At 35.8% G+C, this 17,960-nt stretch overlaps 2 protein-coding genes across 2 annotated transcripts; both read right to left on the reverse strand.

Moving 5' to 3' along the window:
* Positions 1 to 6,854: 6,854 nt before the first annotated feature.
* Positions 6,855 to 8,793, reverse strand: LOC123667529 (CD151 antigen-like). The gene has a single exon (XM_045601415.1). The coding sequence runs from the start codon at positions 8,753 to 8,755 to the stop codon at positions 7,991 to 7,993; it is 765 nt and encodes a 254-aa protein (XP_045457371.1). The 5' UTR covers positions 8,756 to 8,793; the 3' UTR covers positions 6,855 to 7,990.
* Positions 8,794 to 11,477: 2,684 nt separating this feature from the next.
* Positions 11,478 to 12,645, reverse strand: LOC123667508 (23 kDa integral membrane protein-like). The gene has a single exon (XM_045601398.1). It carries the CDS (start codon positions 12,609 to 12,611, stop codon positions 11,826 to 11,828), a length of 786 nt encoding a protein of 261 aa, XP_045457354.1. The 5' UTR covers positions 12,612 to 12,645; the 3' UTR covers positions 11,478 to 11,825.
* Positions 12,646 to 17,960: the final 5,315 nt, after the last annotated feature.

The raw sequence follows: 17,960 nt of genomic DNA on the forward strand, positions 1-17,960 counted from the left end.
GTCGGCTTTTTAAGTTCCAAGGTGGTAGCAGAACTGTGTTATCCCTTAATCGCCTCTTACGATACCCACGGGCAGAGAGGGGGTGGCTATATTCTTTAGTACCGTAGCCACACAATACAGTATTTTTATATTTACATATGTATTATTTCTATGTACATTTATCGAAAAATATATTTTTAGGAGAAACAAACTTATTTATTAAAAAAAAAAGACAGAAAACCGAACACTTAACTTATATTTATTACTCATTTTTACAAATATAACGATTATCACAAAAATTAACCTTAACCACTAACTTAATCGAAAATAATGACCGAGAATTACAATTTAAATTAACCAAGCAAACAACCGTTACTTTGAATATAAAAATGATCAACGCACTCTTCATGAAACAACGACCTATCGTTCCGAAAGCCGAGAAGCAAAAGAGCCCTCTGAACGGGTAGGGACTGCTTTTATTGACTTTGTTGCATGACGTTACAAAACGTATTAGCGGGTAGGGAACTATTTTTATTAACACTGTTGCACGACGTCACGAAACATATTAAAATAATCGAGATTATGCTAACACGGCCTCTCCTGACCGTGCGCCGTCCCCGGTGCACATTTTCACCACGAGCGCTGGCTAGTCGGTGGACGCTGATAAGGACTCGAGCTCGCCGTCTCCAGGGAGAACTCCTGGGGAAGCAGTAGCGGGAGCAGTCGAAGGCCCAAGCTGAGCATTGTCACATTCATCATCTGTAGCAGACTTATGTGATCAACGGACAGAGGCAGCATTACACGATACCTACTATGTGATCAACGGACAGAGGCAGTATTACGCGATATCCACTATGTGATCAACGGACAGAGGTAGTATTACGCGATATCCACTATGTGATCAACGGACAGAGGTAGTATTACGCGATATCCACTATGTGATCAACGGACAGAGAAAGTATTACGCGATATCCACTATGTGATCAACGGACAGAGGCAGTATTACGCGATATCCATCATGTGATCCAGGGACAGAGGCAGTATTACGCGATATCCACTATATGATCCAGGGACAGAGGCAGTATTACGCGATATCCACTATGTAATCAACGGACAGAGGCAGTATTACGCGATATCCATCAGGTGATCCAGGGACAGAGGCAGTATTACGCGATATCCCTTGGGCAGAGGCTGTATTACGCAATACCCATCACACAACATTTACTTTATCTTACGGGCAGAGGCAGTATTACGCGATACCCACGATGTGATCCAGGGACAGAGGCAGTATTACGCGATATCCCTTGGGCAGAGGCTGTATTACGCAATACCCATCACACAACATTTACTTTATCTACGGGCAGAGGCAGTATTACGCGATACCCACGATGTGATCCAGGGACAGAGGCAGTATTTCGCGATATCCCTTGGGCAGAGGCAGTATTACGCAATACCCATCACACAACATTTACTTTACCTTACGGGCAGAGGCAGTATTACGCGATACCCACTATGTGATCCAGGGACAGAGGCAGTATTACGCGATATCCCTTGGGCAGAGGCAGTATTACGCAATACCCATCACAGAAAGCAGACAGAGGCAGTATTACGCTTGTCTCAAATAACAAAACGGTCATTTTGTTACGTCGTGCCAGCAACGTGCAGGTGCCATCGCACGTGTACAGCTCCGCACCACTCCGTACACGGAGCCACCACACGCATGACTACGCCGACACGCGTGTCCACACGTAAAGGCATCTCACATACACGATTCATGTACATTGCTGTAAAATACGGCAATTGGTTAGCTTGCTAATTCATGAAAAATATAGCAGTGTAAATATAGTACTGTGTGGCTACGGTACTAAGGAACATAGCCACCCCCTCTCTTTCCGCGGGTGTCGTAAGAGGCGACCAAGGGACAACACAGTTCCGCCACCACCATGGAACCCAAAAAGCCGATCGACGGCGGGACAACCATCCAACCGCTGGCCCCGAAATACACAGGCCGAAGACGGGTAGCAGCGCCCCCGGCGTGACAAAGCCAGCCCCGCGGCCACGAACCCGCCTCTCCAGCGTGGCGACCATGGGCAAAACACACAAGTTCACGCCACGCTTGGCGCAAACTTGTGGAGGCCCATGTCCAGCAGTGGACTGTATAGGCTGTAATGATAATGATAGCAGAGGCTCCACGTTTGCTTACCCGTACTGCTACCATGGCGGTGTATACCAACCGCTATCGAAGAATACGAAGCACGTGTCCGGCGTCCACTCGCCGAGCCACTGAACCATGTGTTCAGAAGCTGCTCGTATCGTCTTACCATAGGAGCCTGCTGAGATACCATAGAACTCCAACTCGTACAGATTATGCGGGAGTGCGCTAAGCACACTGTAAGTGCTTGCTAGATTTTAATCACAAAGACAAGGTCCACTACAGCAAAGATTCGCAGTTTCTTAATAATTTGGCAATACAGATAGAGCCTGTAAGACCTAGAAATTGGTTAACCTGTCTTGCGTTGGTAGGCTTCGGTGACTAAATAAGTGCCTCAATTTTACTAAAGCTCGGCCTCACCTGACCTTGATAAATTAATCAACCAAGATATTCTACCTGTTTCTAAAAAGATACTCGACTTAAAGCTGCTTCACGTTCTATCCTGCATCACACAATCATTTAACCACGACTGCGCTTCATCCCGTAAACAACTTCCCACACGACCTAAACTCGCGACAGAAATTAAACGACGAACGATCATTACTGGTCCTCTCGTTTAATCAAATTTTGGCATCGCCCTTAAAACAATTAGGGACTCGCGATAAGCACTAAACCGTCCCAATTATTAATTCACTTCGTCCTATTTACTTCCACACTCCAAAATCGTGCACAGCTGGATCAAAATTGGAGACATAATAACTCTGCGGCTTGGTTTAAGCAATGAATTTCGTGATGAGTTGACTGTCGATTGTTCGATAGTAGACAGACGAGTCATAATCGCATCTATCGTACGATTAGTTGAACTACTATCACTGCGCGAACGATATCTGCCCGAAAGTAACGAATACTCACTGCTACTGCGTGATAACCGTTCGCGATTCTCCGAACACAGCCTGCGTGGTCGCAGGGAACGTTCAATAAGTTGACACGGCGCTTACTCGCGACGATTGCACACACCTGAGATAACATTTTATCGTCAGATTCACTTCGCGATCTATGACGACGGCGATTTACCCGTGATGGCCTATTGCGCGTTTGTTCGTTCCTTATAGATTTACCGCGGGACTGCCTATTTTCACGGCTAAGAGTCCTACTTGATCGACTATGTGAACACGAAGCGCACGATCGTGAACGCGGCATGACGATTTCAAATTAACGGCTGTTTGCTTATGAAGTGGTGTCGTAAGGAGCAATCCCACTTCTGATTTTAGGAGAAACAAACTTATTTATTAAAAAAAAAGACAGAAAACCGAACACTTAACTTATATTTATTACTCATTTTTACAAATATAACGATTATCACAAAAATTAACCTTAACCACTAACTTAATCGAAAATAATGACCGAGAATTACAATTTAAATTAACCAAGCAAACAACCGTTACTTTGAATATAAAAGTGATCAACGCACTCTTCATGAAACAACGACCTATCGTTCCGAAAGCCGAGAAGCAAAAGAGCCCTCTGAACGGGTAGGGACTGCTTTTATTGACTTTGTTGCATGACGTTACAAAACGTATTAGCGGGTAGGGAACTATTTTTATTAACACTGTTGCACGACGTCACGAAACATATTACAATAATCGAGATTATGCTAACAATATATATTTAGCTATAAAAGTTGGCTGTTATCTGTAACACAAGCAGTTGCTTAGCATACGAACAGACGACCTTGAGTTGCATGTTATAAGATATTTAGTTTATTTATTTATTTATTATAGGTCGGACAGGCACTAATTTATCAGAACATATGTAAGATATAGTTATAAATGAGCTATGAAAATACAAAATCTACAAACATTTCCACCGATTCCAGTATGATTAGATCCGCGTAAACCATTTAAGATTCCGTGGTGACCTCCTACGTACAGCGTCGCTACTGGTTTTTTTTACTATTTCACTACTTTTTATGTGTTTATTTAGTCCCGTTTGTGTACTAAAGTAGCTCTGGTTCTCCTTTTATGCGCCATTCTGCGGAATTCGGTGGACTTTTCCAGTTTTCCATTCTTTTTTTCGCGGTAAACGTTATCTACAGGTTAAGTTGTTCCTTTATCGGTTCGACCTCGAATTGTCTTTCTTGACGTATTAGCTTATGTTAATTATTGTCTTTTGAAATACTTAAACGATTCATATATATCTGTCCTACTTATACATATAGTTACTACTTTGGCACTAGCTGACTCGGCGTCTATTATATACTACCGTATTTTTCTTAATTTTTTTGAAGTTAGGTATACTTCTTTTGGGAGTAAATTTTTATATATATATAAATGCGAAAGATTTACATAATTGAGGGTACTCTTTTCACCACGTCGATCTGTACTAGCTACACCTTCCGGCTTCACTCGTAAATTCTATGAGCCCCATGGAAATGTCGAAATAAAAAGTGGCCTACATGTTATTCTGGATCTACAGCTCAAACATGACATCCGTTCTCGCAAACTTTTACATTTATAATATGTAGTAGGAGTGACAATTAGTATCTACCTAATGGAATATAAACTAGTCATAGCTCACGGCTTTACCCGTGCTTAGTTAAATTTCTGAAGATGTTGTCTATTTGAGGTTGTTACTCCACGCCGTGACTCATGCCGTTATGCTTAATATAAGCTACAACCTTCCTTGTAGAGGTTAATGTAAAATCTGATCTAGAGATCTTGAACTCAAAGTGTACAACAGGAAATTAAAATATCTGATATTAGTATTAATATTTTATGGAAATAATTAACATACCGTACTGGTTTAGTGCTGCAAAAGCTGCATTGTCATCCACGGTCGTGGGTTCGATGCCCACTCCAAGCGGTATTTATGCAAATATATTTGTTTATAATCTGTCTTCTGCTAAGGTCTCCTTGTTTATTATCATAAGCAGCCGATATTAAATCGTCACTTTTGTAAAATTAATTATCCACTTACCCTTACCTTACAAAGGAGCAGTGTGACGAATCGAAATCAATTTCTAACTTGTACGTTTACACGGTGTTTTAATTTCATTCAGTCGAATATATTATTGCATTTATGTAATAAAATTCTATAAATATATAAAGTTATATACACAAACGCCCAGACCACGTTAAAATGTAGTTGTTTTTTTCTAAATAGCTTCAATGATCTCATGCTATTAATATTTATAATTTACGTTTAATGCAAATAATTGTCGATTTTTTTCAAAGTTGTTTATCTTACAAACAATATTTTGTTATACTTGAATATTTATTTAACTTAGAAAATAATAAACAATCTATTTTTCATATAAACAGAAAACTCCTTGAAAATTGCAAATTTTCGTAAAATCTTCCATCCCCTGCTTTAACGCTTTAAGGGGTGAATAATAAAAGATGAATAAGGTTTACTGTACAAAATTAATATGATGTTAAAATTTAAAAATTGTTTCATTAATCAATGATGGCATTAATAAAAAAAAGGTTAAAAAGTTGAATTAAGAAATTAAAACAAAACAATGAGAATCAAATTATTTATTTAAATTATAATAATTATTATATGAACGTCTTAAGACTAGTTCCGACTTAATTTAAATATATTATTCGTATAAAAATATCTTATTAAATTAAAATAATTCAGTGGTTCGACATCTTAACTATTATATTCATTTGCATGCAAAAAAGATAATTCATTTATTTCAATTTCATTTATTTTTTTCATTTAAATGTATGCGAACATTTGTACACATTTCTTTGGCATATGTATATACAGTTACATATAAAAATATTCCATTTGTTATATTATAAAAAAAATGTGACGTATAAACGGACGGAAGATACTGTTATATATTAATAAATATAGACGGATTTATTGGGAATGCAATTGTAATAGAAATTTATATAATAATCTTATAATAGGCATGTTGTAACAAGCTTAATGAGATGGCACCATTTTGGATATGAAAACGTTTCGCAAATACATACTAAAGCACACCTGCGCTGGTCACGGCCTACTTTTTAAAAACCTGGTTACGCAACGTGTGTCGTAAGCCATCTGTAGCATCGATGGACCTCAAAAAAGACCTTACACAATACTATGTCGAAACGACAGACACGTACATACATACAAATTATTTACATAAATAAATACGAAACATATTAAAATTCCAAATACATTCATCGCGTAAATAAAACATGCGAACTTTAAATGTTACGAAATATACAAATACTTTACAAAATATAAATATACTTATAATGAATATTTAAAAACTAATTTCCATTTTGAAAATAAATGAACACAATTGATGTTGGAATTAAATGAATATTTTGAAAATGGAATATCTACAGATACCGAAATTCAATTAAATAAAACGTTTGAAAATGGAATCCATAGTCAGATATTCAAACGATTGCTTAAGTCACGTAAGTTGAAATAAACAACACCGAGATTCAAGCTTAGTTAACATCGTATTGTGTCTAAACACAACCGAGGTCAAATTTTTCTCATTCCCCACCACGACAACCGACCTTCTAAGACCAAGTTATATGCACAGAATACAATTATATTCATATTTTCTTAAGTAATATTACTTTACTTATAGAATATTAAATTTTAGAAGATAATCAAATGTTAACAAATGATAAATGTTCTTTTATTTCTAACACCTAAATAAAATATAAATATAAGTAAAATTACATACATAAAAATAAACTTACACAAATAAATATAAACGGCCGTTTATTTTGCTCTAATAAATGTATGTCGTTCTATAGAAACTTTCGAAAAGTACGTTCATAATAAGCACCATAGACGTGGCGCAATAAAGTCGACATGGCATTTAAAATCCCATGCTTTAGAAGGTCACCATTGTATGAACGTTGCATAACCCATGCATTATTACCGGTTGAAGCATCGAGGTCATCGAGTCAGGAATGATTCATTGATTTGAAAACGAAATTAATTATTAAATAAACAAATGAACTTTGAACTGGTGCGGTTCATTAAATAAAATTTCAAAATAAATTAAGAAATTCATCCGTTTCGAGCTTAAATGATAGTCTGTAGTCTTATCATAAGTATGTGCGTATTTTTTGTATGAAGAGATAAAACTTATTTAGCTGTCATTTTACTTATAAAGCTGCATAACATACAATACTGAATACTTCGTTATAACCAATCTTAATTAATAAAATAAACATCTCTTATATAAAATTACGATAAAAATGATATTTATAAAAAAAAATCATAATGACACAAATGGTAACCACGTGAACAATAGTTCGGAATGCGAACGAATAAAAATTCTTTTTCCTTCTAGAAGGAAATGAACTTTATTCCCGATAAGAAAAAAACCTTAAAGAAAAATTTTCAAAATAAAATCGTCCAAGATAGTTCGAGACGTCGAAAAAAAATCCTCTAAAAATACAGGGCATTATCGCCTTTATAACATATCTATTACAGAACAGACTTGCGGTTTTGATAATCAATCGGTGGTAAAGGCTAGGGGTGTTCTTATTAGCTACTGTGACCGCAAACTAATAACAATAATTAACATAACTTGTATCAGGAATTCAAAAACCAATTAACTTTATATTTTCCTCAACATACCTTTATAAACACGACGCTCAGCCATATTTAATTAAATGACATCATACGTATACATATTTATCAAAACAACAAAAAATATGCATTCATAAACACGCTCCTTTGCTTAGCAAAGTTATTCAGCGCATATTACAAGCAATAATATTGGTACTATACATTCGCGCCTTTCCTGAATAAGTCGGTCACAGTAGCCGATAGAATACAAAACTACATAAAACCATGTAGACAGTGATTCACGGCGCTTGCTCTATGTTAACACTCAGTTTCACCCTCTTTCCTCTCCGTGATGTAATGCTCGACTTCTCTTAAAGAATTGAAAAGCTTCCAAGCGAGAATCACACCTGCTATCTCAACTAATGATATGAGCAAAGACGCACCAGCTACTGACGAACTGATAATCTTAGTGTACACTGCCGCTACTTTAGCACAACCTAATCTTTCATTCGCTTCCTTATCCGTGAAGTCACAAGTTGCTCTGTAATAGCTATCCAGACAGCAGGTCAGAGGCAGATCGTTTCTCCAGCTCCTGTAATCTCTAGCGTCGTTCGCTCCGCAGCATCTCAGCTTTCTCTCAATCCTACCGAAGGCTTTGAAGACATCAGGGTTTGATTGGGAGTTATAGTACCCATCGTACACCGTATCCTTGACGAATCTGTCTGTATCCTCACCATCAACAAACACGAAGATCAGGGTCGCAGCGATGGCCTGTCCCAGGATGATCAGGATGAGGAACAACGCGTAGATACCGAGCAATCCTCTGCTCTCCCGGCTGGCTCCGAACCATCCACAGCAAGCGACCATCATCACAAACATTCCCAATAATATGAAGAGCCATGGCGCCACTTGTGGCCAGTAGACTCTGTAGTCCAGCAAATAATGGTTGCTATTCCTCAGAGCCACAAATTCTGATAGCTGCACAAAAAACCATATTCCGGTCGCGGCGGTCACGAACCCGAACACAGCGTATAACACGTTCACGACATAAAGAACACCCTTAATTAACTCGTCTTTCGCCATCTTATAATACGTCCGTCCCGGTTGATAACTGGCAGTGGAATGAGAAATGTTGCAATACGGTGACAGGTTTTATAAACTCGTGCGCATAGTTAAGGTACGGACTTTTACACCTCGCGACACGATAACGACGTACAAAAGTGAGAGGTGCGACTAAGACGCTCTATAAACAACTTCCGTTCACTAATTAAGCAAATAATGACTAACGATTCTAACTCGAGACTGATATCTTAAAGCGAAAATTACTGACTAAGAAATTATATCAATTTTAAGAGGTCAAGGAGTCAAAAAGTTAAATCGTGTTGTTTTCGGGTCGTGTCGTGTCCGTCTCGTGTTGTGTTTTGAACCGTTTACGTGATTTAACTAACGTCCAAGCCGGTTGCCGATGACATAGTTTGTTTTCAATACTTCGGGCTGATGCGAAGGCTGTTACGCAAAATATCACGTAGAGAACATACTTTCTGTGGCCTTCGAGGCTAATGCTTTTATTTTCTCTAACAGCTACTTAGATTAACGTGACATATTTTTATACCTTATTTGTGAAGAAGCTACATATATATATAATTAATTAATATATAATAATTACATAATGATTATACTTTTTACATATTACATAAATAAATAAATAAATAAACTTTTTACACACAGGACCCTAGTAGGATATAAAATTAAAAATCATATGTTAAGATACAAAATAAATACAAGCACCCTAGACTAACAAAACCTTCCTAGAGCATATACAAATATTAGTCATATGCGGGGATCGAACCCGCGAGCGGATTACTCGATTACTTGATCGCTGCGTCGACGCACCCCCGTATGACGACATACTATAGGTATGTAAGGCGTATGAGAACACTTGTTTACTTTGGCTTATAAATTTGTAACTGTATAATATTATACACGCATGTGTTTCAAACAATACATATAAAAATAATGTATCTCTGGTAAACTACATAAATAAATAATCTAAAATAAATTACAATTTAATTATTTTTGTCGAAGTAATTTAAAATGGCTCTGCTACGTAATTCAAAAACTATTAAAATGGCAAACTATTGTTATTTGTTTTAATAAGCTGTTTTGTAACTTTTTATAACCCATAATTACAATAACAATTACCTACGATGATTAACATTCTAAAATAATTATAAAAATAATAATGTCATAATTTATAATAAATATTTTTATTGAAAACAAAAAAATGGCGCCATCTTGTAAAATAAAATAAAACTTATTACGACATCTTAAAGCAATACACCATTGCGAAATGCAATAAGTCTAAATAAAAAATAATTATAACTACTTTCTAATACAGTAACAAGTATTTTTATGCTTATCTTAATTAATTACACAATTTAATATCACTCAAATACAAATTAAAATTCCCAAATAATCCACAAAACATACTATATTACACACAAAATACGAAAAAGATCTAAGATAAATTTTCTTTTCTATACATCTTTCAAACACATTTACATCAAAGAAATGTCAAAAATATAGATTAAACGATTACAAATACAAAATACCTTAGGTCTGTCATTAGTACGAGCAATTTTTGGTTGATGTAACATATTTAGAATTTGTTAAAAAGTAAAAATAATTACAACTATACATTTTCCTCGAAAAGTAATTAATTTGGTGTAAATAATTTTTTTTTAAATTCAAATACAAATAAAAACATTGAAAACTTTTGTAATAGTTGACAAATTCCAAAACCATTGCTACGTTTATATTGAATACGCGTACATACATAACAACAAACTAACTTAAAAAGAACTATATACATACATTTTATTACTAAATGTGCACATGTATTAGTAACAAAACTACAAAGTACATAAATATATCTATCTCGCTTACACTTCACTATGTTAGAAAGGGACAAATAATAGCACTGCTATGTCCCACTTTCTAACCAATAATTTAATATTTTATGACATATACTTATAGGAAACTTACGTGTTATGTAATAAATATTTTAGAAAACTATTTATTATTAATAATAATGATTATTTACAAATGTATTACAACTAAAATACTATTAACAGTCTTATTTAAAAACCTAAATTTTAATACCATTAAAAGTTTCCTAAGGGAGTTGAGTCAAGCGTAAAGATCGCTAGATACCGCGAAAACGACATGTAGGTATGACACGTGACACAGCAATTATGTGAGTCATTTTGTGTCAAACAATGTAACCCCTCATGAAGTTGATTATGAAACGTATTATTTTTGTCAATTATAATTTTATAGTGTGCGTTTTATGTGCAACGTGACTTCATACACCTGTGTGACTAATATAAAGATTAGTCGTTTGTGTGTTTTGTGTTTAATGTACTGATGTGTATGTGTGCGTTGTAATGTGTTTATTGTTGCTGAATTTTGCACGTTCTGTAGTTTGTGGAGAGTAAATATAATTTTAAATCTGTTTAAGTCTTATGTCATGTATTGACTGAAGATTTAGTTTTTATAAATATCATACTTTACTAAATTATGCATATAATAGAAATGATTTATTTACATATCATTAATTTGAAAAAAACTGAAAAACACTTTTTTAAATTTTAGCTAACATTATTATTACTCGGAACGAAAAATGTTTATTAAAAATTAATATTTAAAATAGTATTTCTATGTATGTAACTGTATGAGATTCGAATGTACAACATCGAAAATAAAGGTGTTTCCAACTATCAACAAAACTAGTAAACGCGTGTCGTTTTGATGGTATGTGTCTATATTTACACTTGTATCACGTAAGCATGTGATGTTATCATCGTTTAATCTGTCTATTTGTAGGTTCTTTTAACACTTGAAGTTAGTTGTTTTCTTAAAGAAGAAAAGAAAAACTTCAACTAAGTAGTTACTTGGAAATTTCCAAAGTAACACATATGAACAATTGGTTAATAACACATTTGGTTACATGAATTCTTTACAAGATAATTCTTTAGATAATTTGACTGTTTCACAGTTACAAAAATGACTTTGGTGAACTTTGCAACATACATTAGATTGTACCTTTTTATGCAAACATTTAATTTAATGCATTTACTACACTTACTTTAATCTACAGTAAAACCTTCTTGCTCTCGGACTCATTCTGGACTGGCGCACGGTTTCTCTTTTCCAACGCTCGTGACAACATTACAGCCACCATCACACTAATTATACCAATAAAGGCGGTAAAAATAGACGCAGCTGACAGGACCTTGATCGCTATCCTCGCGTATTGAGCCGCTACAGTGGAGCAGCCATGCCTTTCATTAGCTAATTTATTTGTGAATTCGCAGTCAATTGTATACGGCTCCAGCCATCCGTGGTAGTACACATCACAGCACGACATTGGGAACTCGGACTTCCAATTCTTGTAATCTCTCGGGCTATCAGCTCCACAGCAATGAAGTTTTCTTTCAATAACACCAAACGATTCAGCGACTTCATTATCTATCTTCGCTTGGAAATACACATCCCATACTGTGTCTTTAACGAAGTCATCCGTCGATTTGTTGTCAGCGAGTACAAGAGCGATAACAGCGGCCGCTATCAGACACAGAATCACTATCGACAACATAACAATATACACTTTCAATAGACCCCGACTTTTCTTCCTGGTTCCCGCGAAACCGCAGGCCGTAACACCGATCACGAACAAGGCGACAAAGAAGAAAATCCACGGGATCGCCTGAGGCCAGTACACGGTGTAGTCCAGTAAGTAATGGTTGCTGTTCCTCAATCTAGTGAACTCGTAAACTTGACAGAAGAACCATAGCGATGCGGCGGCGATCGCGAGCGATATTACGAAATTAATCGCATTTAGAATGTGAAGGGCGACTCTAGAACCGGTAGTAGCCATGTCGGCGCGTGCGTCTCGTACGCTGTTTCACAATTGAATGGCGTGTGAGGCGGCGTGTCTTGTTTATAAAACTTCGCGAACGCTTCCTAGTGATTCATAAGGATCAATGGAATCGTTTCCTACGCTTCTAGCCTTTGTGTCGCACGATTCTAATTATTATTAATCCAATTTTAAAGGACATTTACGTGTTTTATTACAAGCTTTTATGACGTTCTTGTGATACAAATAGGAGTCATCTCAATGGTACGTTGATAATGTTAATATTAAATTTGTTCTGAATAACGAATTGACTTCCGATAGTGGTTTCACTTGCGTCCGTTATAATAAATCTTATGTAGAATTACGTGTATTATTATTTATTGCAATATTAACTTATGCTTGTAACAAAACTATAATATCGTACACAATTATGTAACTTGGGATAGTTTTAAAAATGTTTTGGGGATCACTATATAATATCCATGAAGGATTTAAGAGAACTTTTAAATTATCATCGTACCAATTAAAATCACGTTATTTTTTGAAAAATTGATTATACTTAATATGAATTTTGCTGAGAAATATTGGTGGTGTCGTGAAACCTCGCCCTTAAAAAGGTCCTAGACCTTCTGTTTTTTGTTGTTGTGTTTGTTGTTTGGTCTAGATCAATGGATACTAAAGTTCCGAAAGGCTTATTTGGGAGTGACAGTGAAATCAAAATGTGTACTTGCGGGACGTTGTAGATACAACTTGTTCAAAAAAAATATCTAAATATCTAAACAGAGTCTACCGTAATTAGAACCTTTAATCAAATGTACAAATATCACTTGAAACAATATGTCGAAATTAAAACAAACGTTAAACTTGTTTAATTAAATATATAATTAACAACAATTGAACATGATGTTACTTGTTACAAACTTAAAGAAATACGAAATTCGTGCAATTAAAACTTTTAATAATTATAATGATTGTTCTTACGATACATTTTACATTTCATTAATTGTTACCGCAGATTTCGCCTACGAGTAGTTTAATGAATGGTCATGGACACTGATCTACTCCTACATATAGCATGATATTTTATAGCCTATTAAATTTTTCGATAGAATATTGTGTTTTACAATCAAAAAGACCCACTGTTACTATCTACACGTCTAGATTTTTCTATAGCCCAAAAATAGAAATATAAAATGGAAACTGTAGGTTTTAATTTTAGCACATTTGTATTGGAATGTTGTGCTTTCTTACTGAACTCATCTGGTATCACCGTGCTTTGGTCAGCGCGTACGTAAATCCATCAGTCCAGTCGGGGAGCCGGAAACGCAATATACAAGCACAAACCACGGCAAACATCTGTATGGCCAATACAATCATCATCATTACAGCCTATACAGTCCACTGCTGGACATACGCCTCCACAAGTTTACGCCAAAAATAACGTGAACTCATGTGCTTTGCCCATAGTCACCACGCTGGGCAGGCGGGTTGGAGGCAAAGGTGGGGCCAATACAAATCCAACCATATTTAATCCAAACGTATGTTATCAGTAACCGCCAGCGAAACAGCCATAATGCTGTGACCGTTGCGCTGACGTTTCGTCATAGTTTTATAACATTAATAAACAAAACAGAATATACTTACCATTTTTGTTTGTTTTACTCCCCCAGTGTTTGTATACCGGTTACTGTACTTAATTTCTACGTGGCTGTCGACTTAGATCCTGTCTCTAGTCTGGAGATCATATCAGTATATCAGTTGATATTTAAAACACAGGCAGTATGAAGATTACCTCAAGACTACCTCAAAGATTACCTCAAGACAAAATATGGAGCAGCCCGACTGGGGTAGTACCTCGACCTTACAGAAAATCACAGCAAAATAATACTGTTTTCAAGCAGTATTGTGTTCCTGTTGGTGAGTAAGGTGACCAGAGCTCCTGGGGGGATTGGAGATAAGGTCGGCAACGCGCTTGCGATGCTTCTGGTGTTGCAGGTGTCTATAAGCTACGGTAATCGCTTACCATCAGGTGAGCCGTACGCTTGTTTGCCGACCTAGTGATATAAAAAAATAAAAAAACTTTTCTATCTTTAGCTCAGAGTATTGAAACTCGTCGTAAGTTGTCTACCTTAGGAACCAATTGTGTGTGTGTGTGTGTGTGTGTGTGTGTGTGTGTGTAGCCACATAAACAATAACATTAATTTTTGGTTTTATTGAATTTCCCCACAAATCCACATTTCGTCATAGATGCAGTAAAATCTGAATGATGAATCACTTAATATTTATTAATAATAATTGGTTTTTAATCACGTAGCTAAAACCATCCATTAACCCAAATAGTCTTGTGTCAAGTGCGAGTCGACTTGCATACTAATGGTTTATTCTTATACTTAGTACCTTCAACATATTAAAAAAAATGATTTATAAAAAATCGAATAAACAAACTTTTTTAGTATGCGACCCAAAACTTCCAATTTGATTTTATTGTTAATCGTCATAGTTGCCATAGTAATAGTTCATATTCATGAAAATTTCAATTTATTTTTAATTTCGCTGCCAAAGATGCACTTCGAGTGCTGAACAGACAGCGCTGTCAAAGCATAAGGTTCTGTTGATATCTTAACTCTAAAAATAATTTCTATGTCCTACTAACACGTTACATATTTAGAAGTGATTATGTGCACACACAGAGTGGTTAAAAGAGGCATTTAATTATATATAGGTACTACATACCGTCTGTAAGCTACTGAGAGCACAGCAGGAATAATACTGCTCAAAATCTGGACCCTCGAGTACCTCGACGGTACGGAAGATCGCAGCTAAATAATACTGCTTTCAAGCAGTCTTGTTTTGCTATAGTGAGTAAGGTAATCAGAGCGTCGGGGGGGGGGGGGGTTGATAATGAGTTTCTGGTGTTGCCAGCGTCTATAAGTTACGGTAATCGCTTACCATCAGGTGAGCCTTACGCTTGTTTGCCGAGCCATTTTTTTTAAAAAATATACAAAACATTAGTTTAGGCACAAGTGACAACTTTATTTAACTAATTTAAATATTTAATGAATATTTTTTATTTTATTTTTTTATTTTACACAATACACACACGGTCGTCTGTCCCTAAAGAAAGGAACTTAATGCTTGTGTTATAGGTACCAGCCACGGCATTTTCTTTTTCGATAAACAATTATAAATAATACATATAAAAATAAATAAATATATTACACCCAGACTCGGGGTGGTAATCGAAACCACAACCCCGGCGCAGAAAGCAGGGTCACTACAAACTGCGCCAACGGGCTAGCTAATCTATTTGTTTTAGAGTTTTAGTTTCCTAAAGTGTAACACCGGCGGTTGTACATTCTTGAGGCCTGGTATCTAACCTACATCTCTACATCCGGTTGATATCATAGACGCCTGATAGTGATCGTTACTTGTAGGGAAATTATCAGGCAGCCGGCGGTGGGCGTAGTGGATTAAGCACCGAACCTTCTCCTACAGTCAGGAAGAGATAAATAATAATAAATACACGCTTCACACTCAACGGCCCCCCAGTAGTATTTTCTCCTGTGTCGGGGGGTCCGGAAACACACAATACACAAGCACAAACGCCCAGACCACGACAAACATCTATATGGCCAATACAAATTATTGTCATGTTCGGGGATTGAACCCGCGACCGCTAGCGCAACAACCAGCGATGTGACCGCTGCGCCAACGCATCGTCAAAATCTGATGTCAAGATCTGTGCTCAGAAGTACGACAATATGGGCTAAGTCAGTTCAAGATATACGATCTCTGGGTACCCCACGAGAGTAGCTTTTGATGACCAGTAAAACAGCGGAATACCTCATCAGATGGTAATAACTAGTACACTAATAAAAATAGTATGACTCAACATTTAAACTATTTTAAACCTACATAAATCACAAACCGGAACATTTCCTTGAAACATTTTTATTCGGAAACACAAGTACATAATCATTTTCTCGTACGAAGGTCAAATTATTTAATCAACCATAAAACTTACTACAGAACATAGTAAAATCACTCCATTCATAACTCTATCAAAAATATAACAAACGAAAATCAACCTTACTGCTATGTAAATTAAAACTAAATTCGGATACAAAAATATTCAAAGCACTCTCAATAAATGTGTATAAGAAAATGAGCTCTAATGCTACATATTTAAGGTTTAAAATTCGATGAACATTATCTCCCAAGTCGATGGTCTTATACCGTAATAAATTTAGTGGCTGTATGAGTCACGAAATTTCGCGGTAATTTCGATGATATTCTAGGAACATGTAATTTAATAAATATGTATATATATTATAGTCATGTTATTAGGTCATCCTCGTGTCCAGGTATCACATATACCTTTGACTGTGACGTCATCGTTTCTGATTTCCTAAAAGGAAGGTGAATAGGGTAGTCTTTAGCCTATTAGGGACGTTACTAGTTACTTTAGATAATGATTACTTGAGTAGGTCACTGTGGGTACATAATTATTCATTTGTTTTAAAAGGGTTATTACATGATTAATTTTTTTATAGTTCATTTTGTGTGTATTTTATCATGTGTATGTTGAGAGGATTAATTGTTGTGCTTTCTTTTTTATATCCCTAAGTATCATCTGTCTCTACCATGGGGTATGGGATAGTACTATGGGTTTTTACAGATTTATGGGTTTTTATAGATAAGTTTGGTATAGAGCTGTCATGTACAATTATGCATAAAAATTCCTAAATAAAGATTAAAAAAAAACTAAGAAATTATTAAATTACGATATTTAATATTTTTTGATATTATTATAATTATAAATATAATTATTGTCCCCATTTAGTTATGAATGAAGTGACAGAAATTAAACAGTGTTTTTTTTAAATATATCTTTTGGTTTTCCTATACTTTGTTATTAGGTATTTTGTGGTAAAAAACAGGCTTAGAGTTACGTGTTTCTAACAATAGGAAAACCGAGAAGGAAAAATAATTGAAGGTAAAAAGATAAAGAATAAAATTTAAGGACGTGGGGAACGTTCACTCAAGGTCTGCTCATATTTCTTTAAGTTTTGAGGGTACCCAAACACGACCAATGAAACTGTTTTTAAATTTTTGAATTGAAGAAAACGGTTATATTGTTTACTGCAACAATATTACCAGATATAATAATTGTTTAATGAACACCACTCAGACGTACTTTATACTATTTATTGGTATGTGATATTGAATTGAATGGCATTGTTTACCGACGGAACCTCCTTATCGGGGACAATAATTGTCACGTGCTGAGAATGGCAGTCGATCTTTATGGAGCTCGGAAACATGAGTGACAGTGTGCCTTTTCCCATGCGACTCGTGCTATAGAATGCT

This window comes from Melitaea cinxia, chromosome 28 (genome assembly GCF_905220565.1).
Source record: "Melitaea cinxia chromosome 28, ilMelCinx1.1, whole genome shotgun sequence".
Classification (NCBI taxonomy): Eukaryota; Metazoa; Arthropoda; class Insecta; order Lepidoptera; family Nymphalidae; genus Melitaea; species Melitaea cinxia.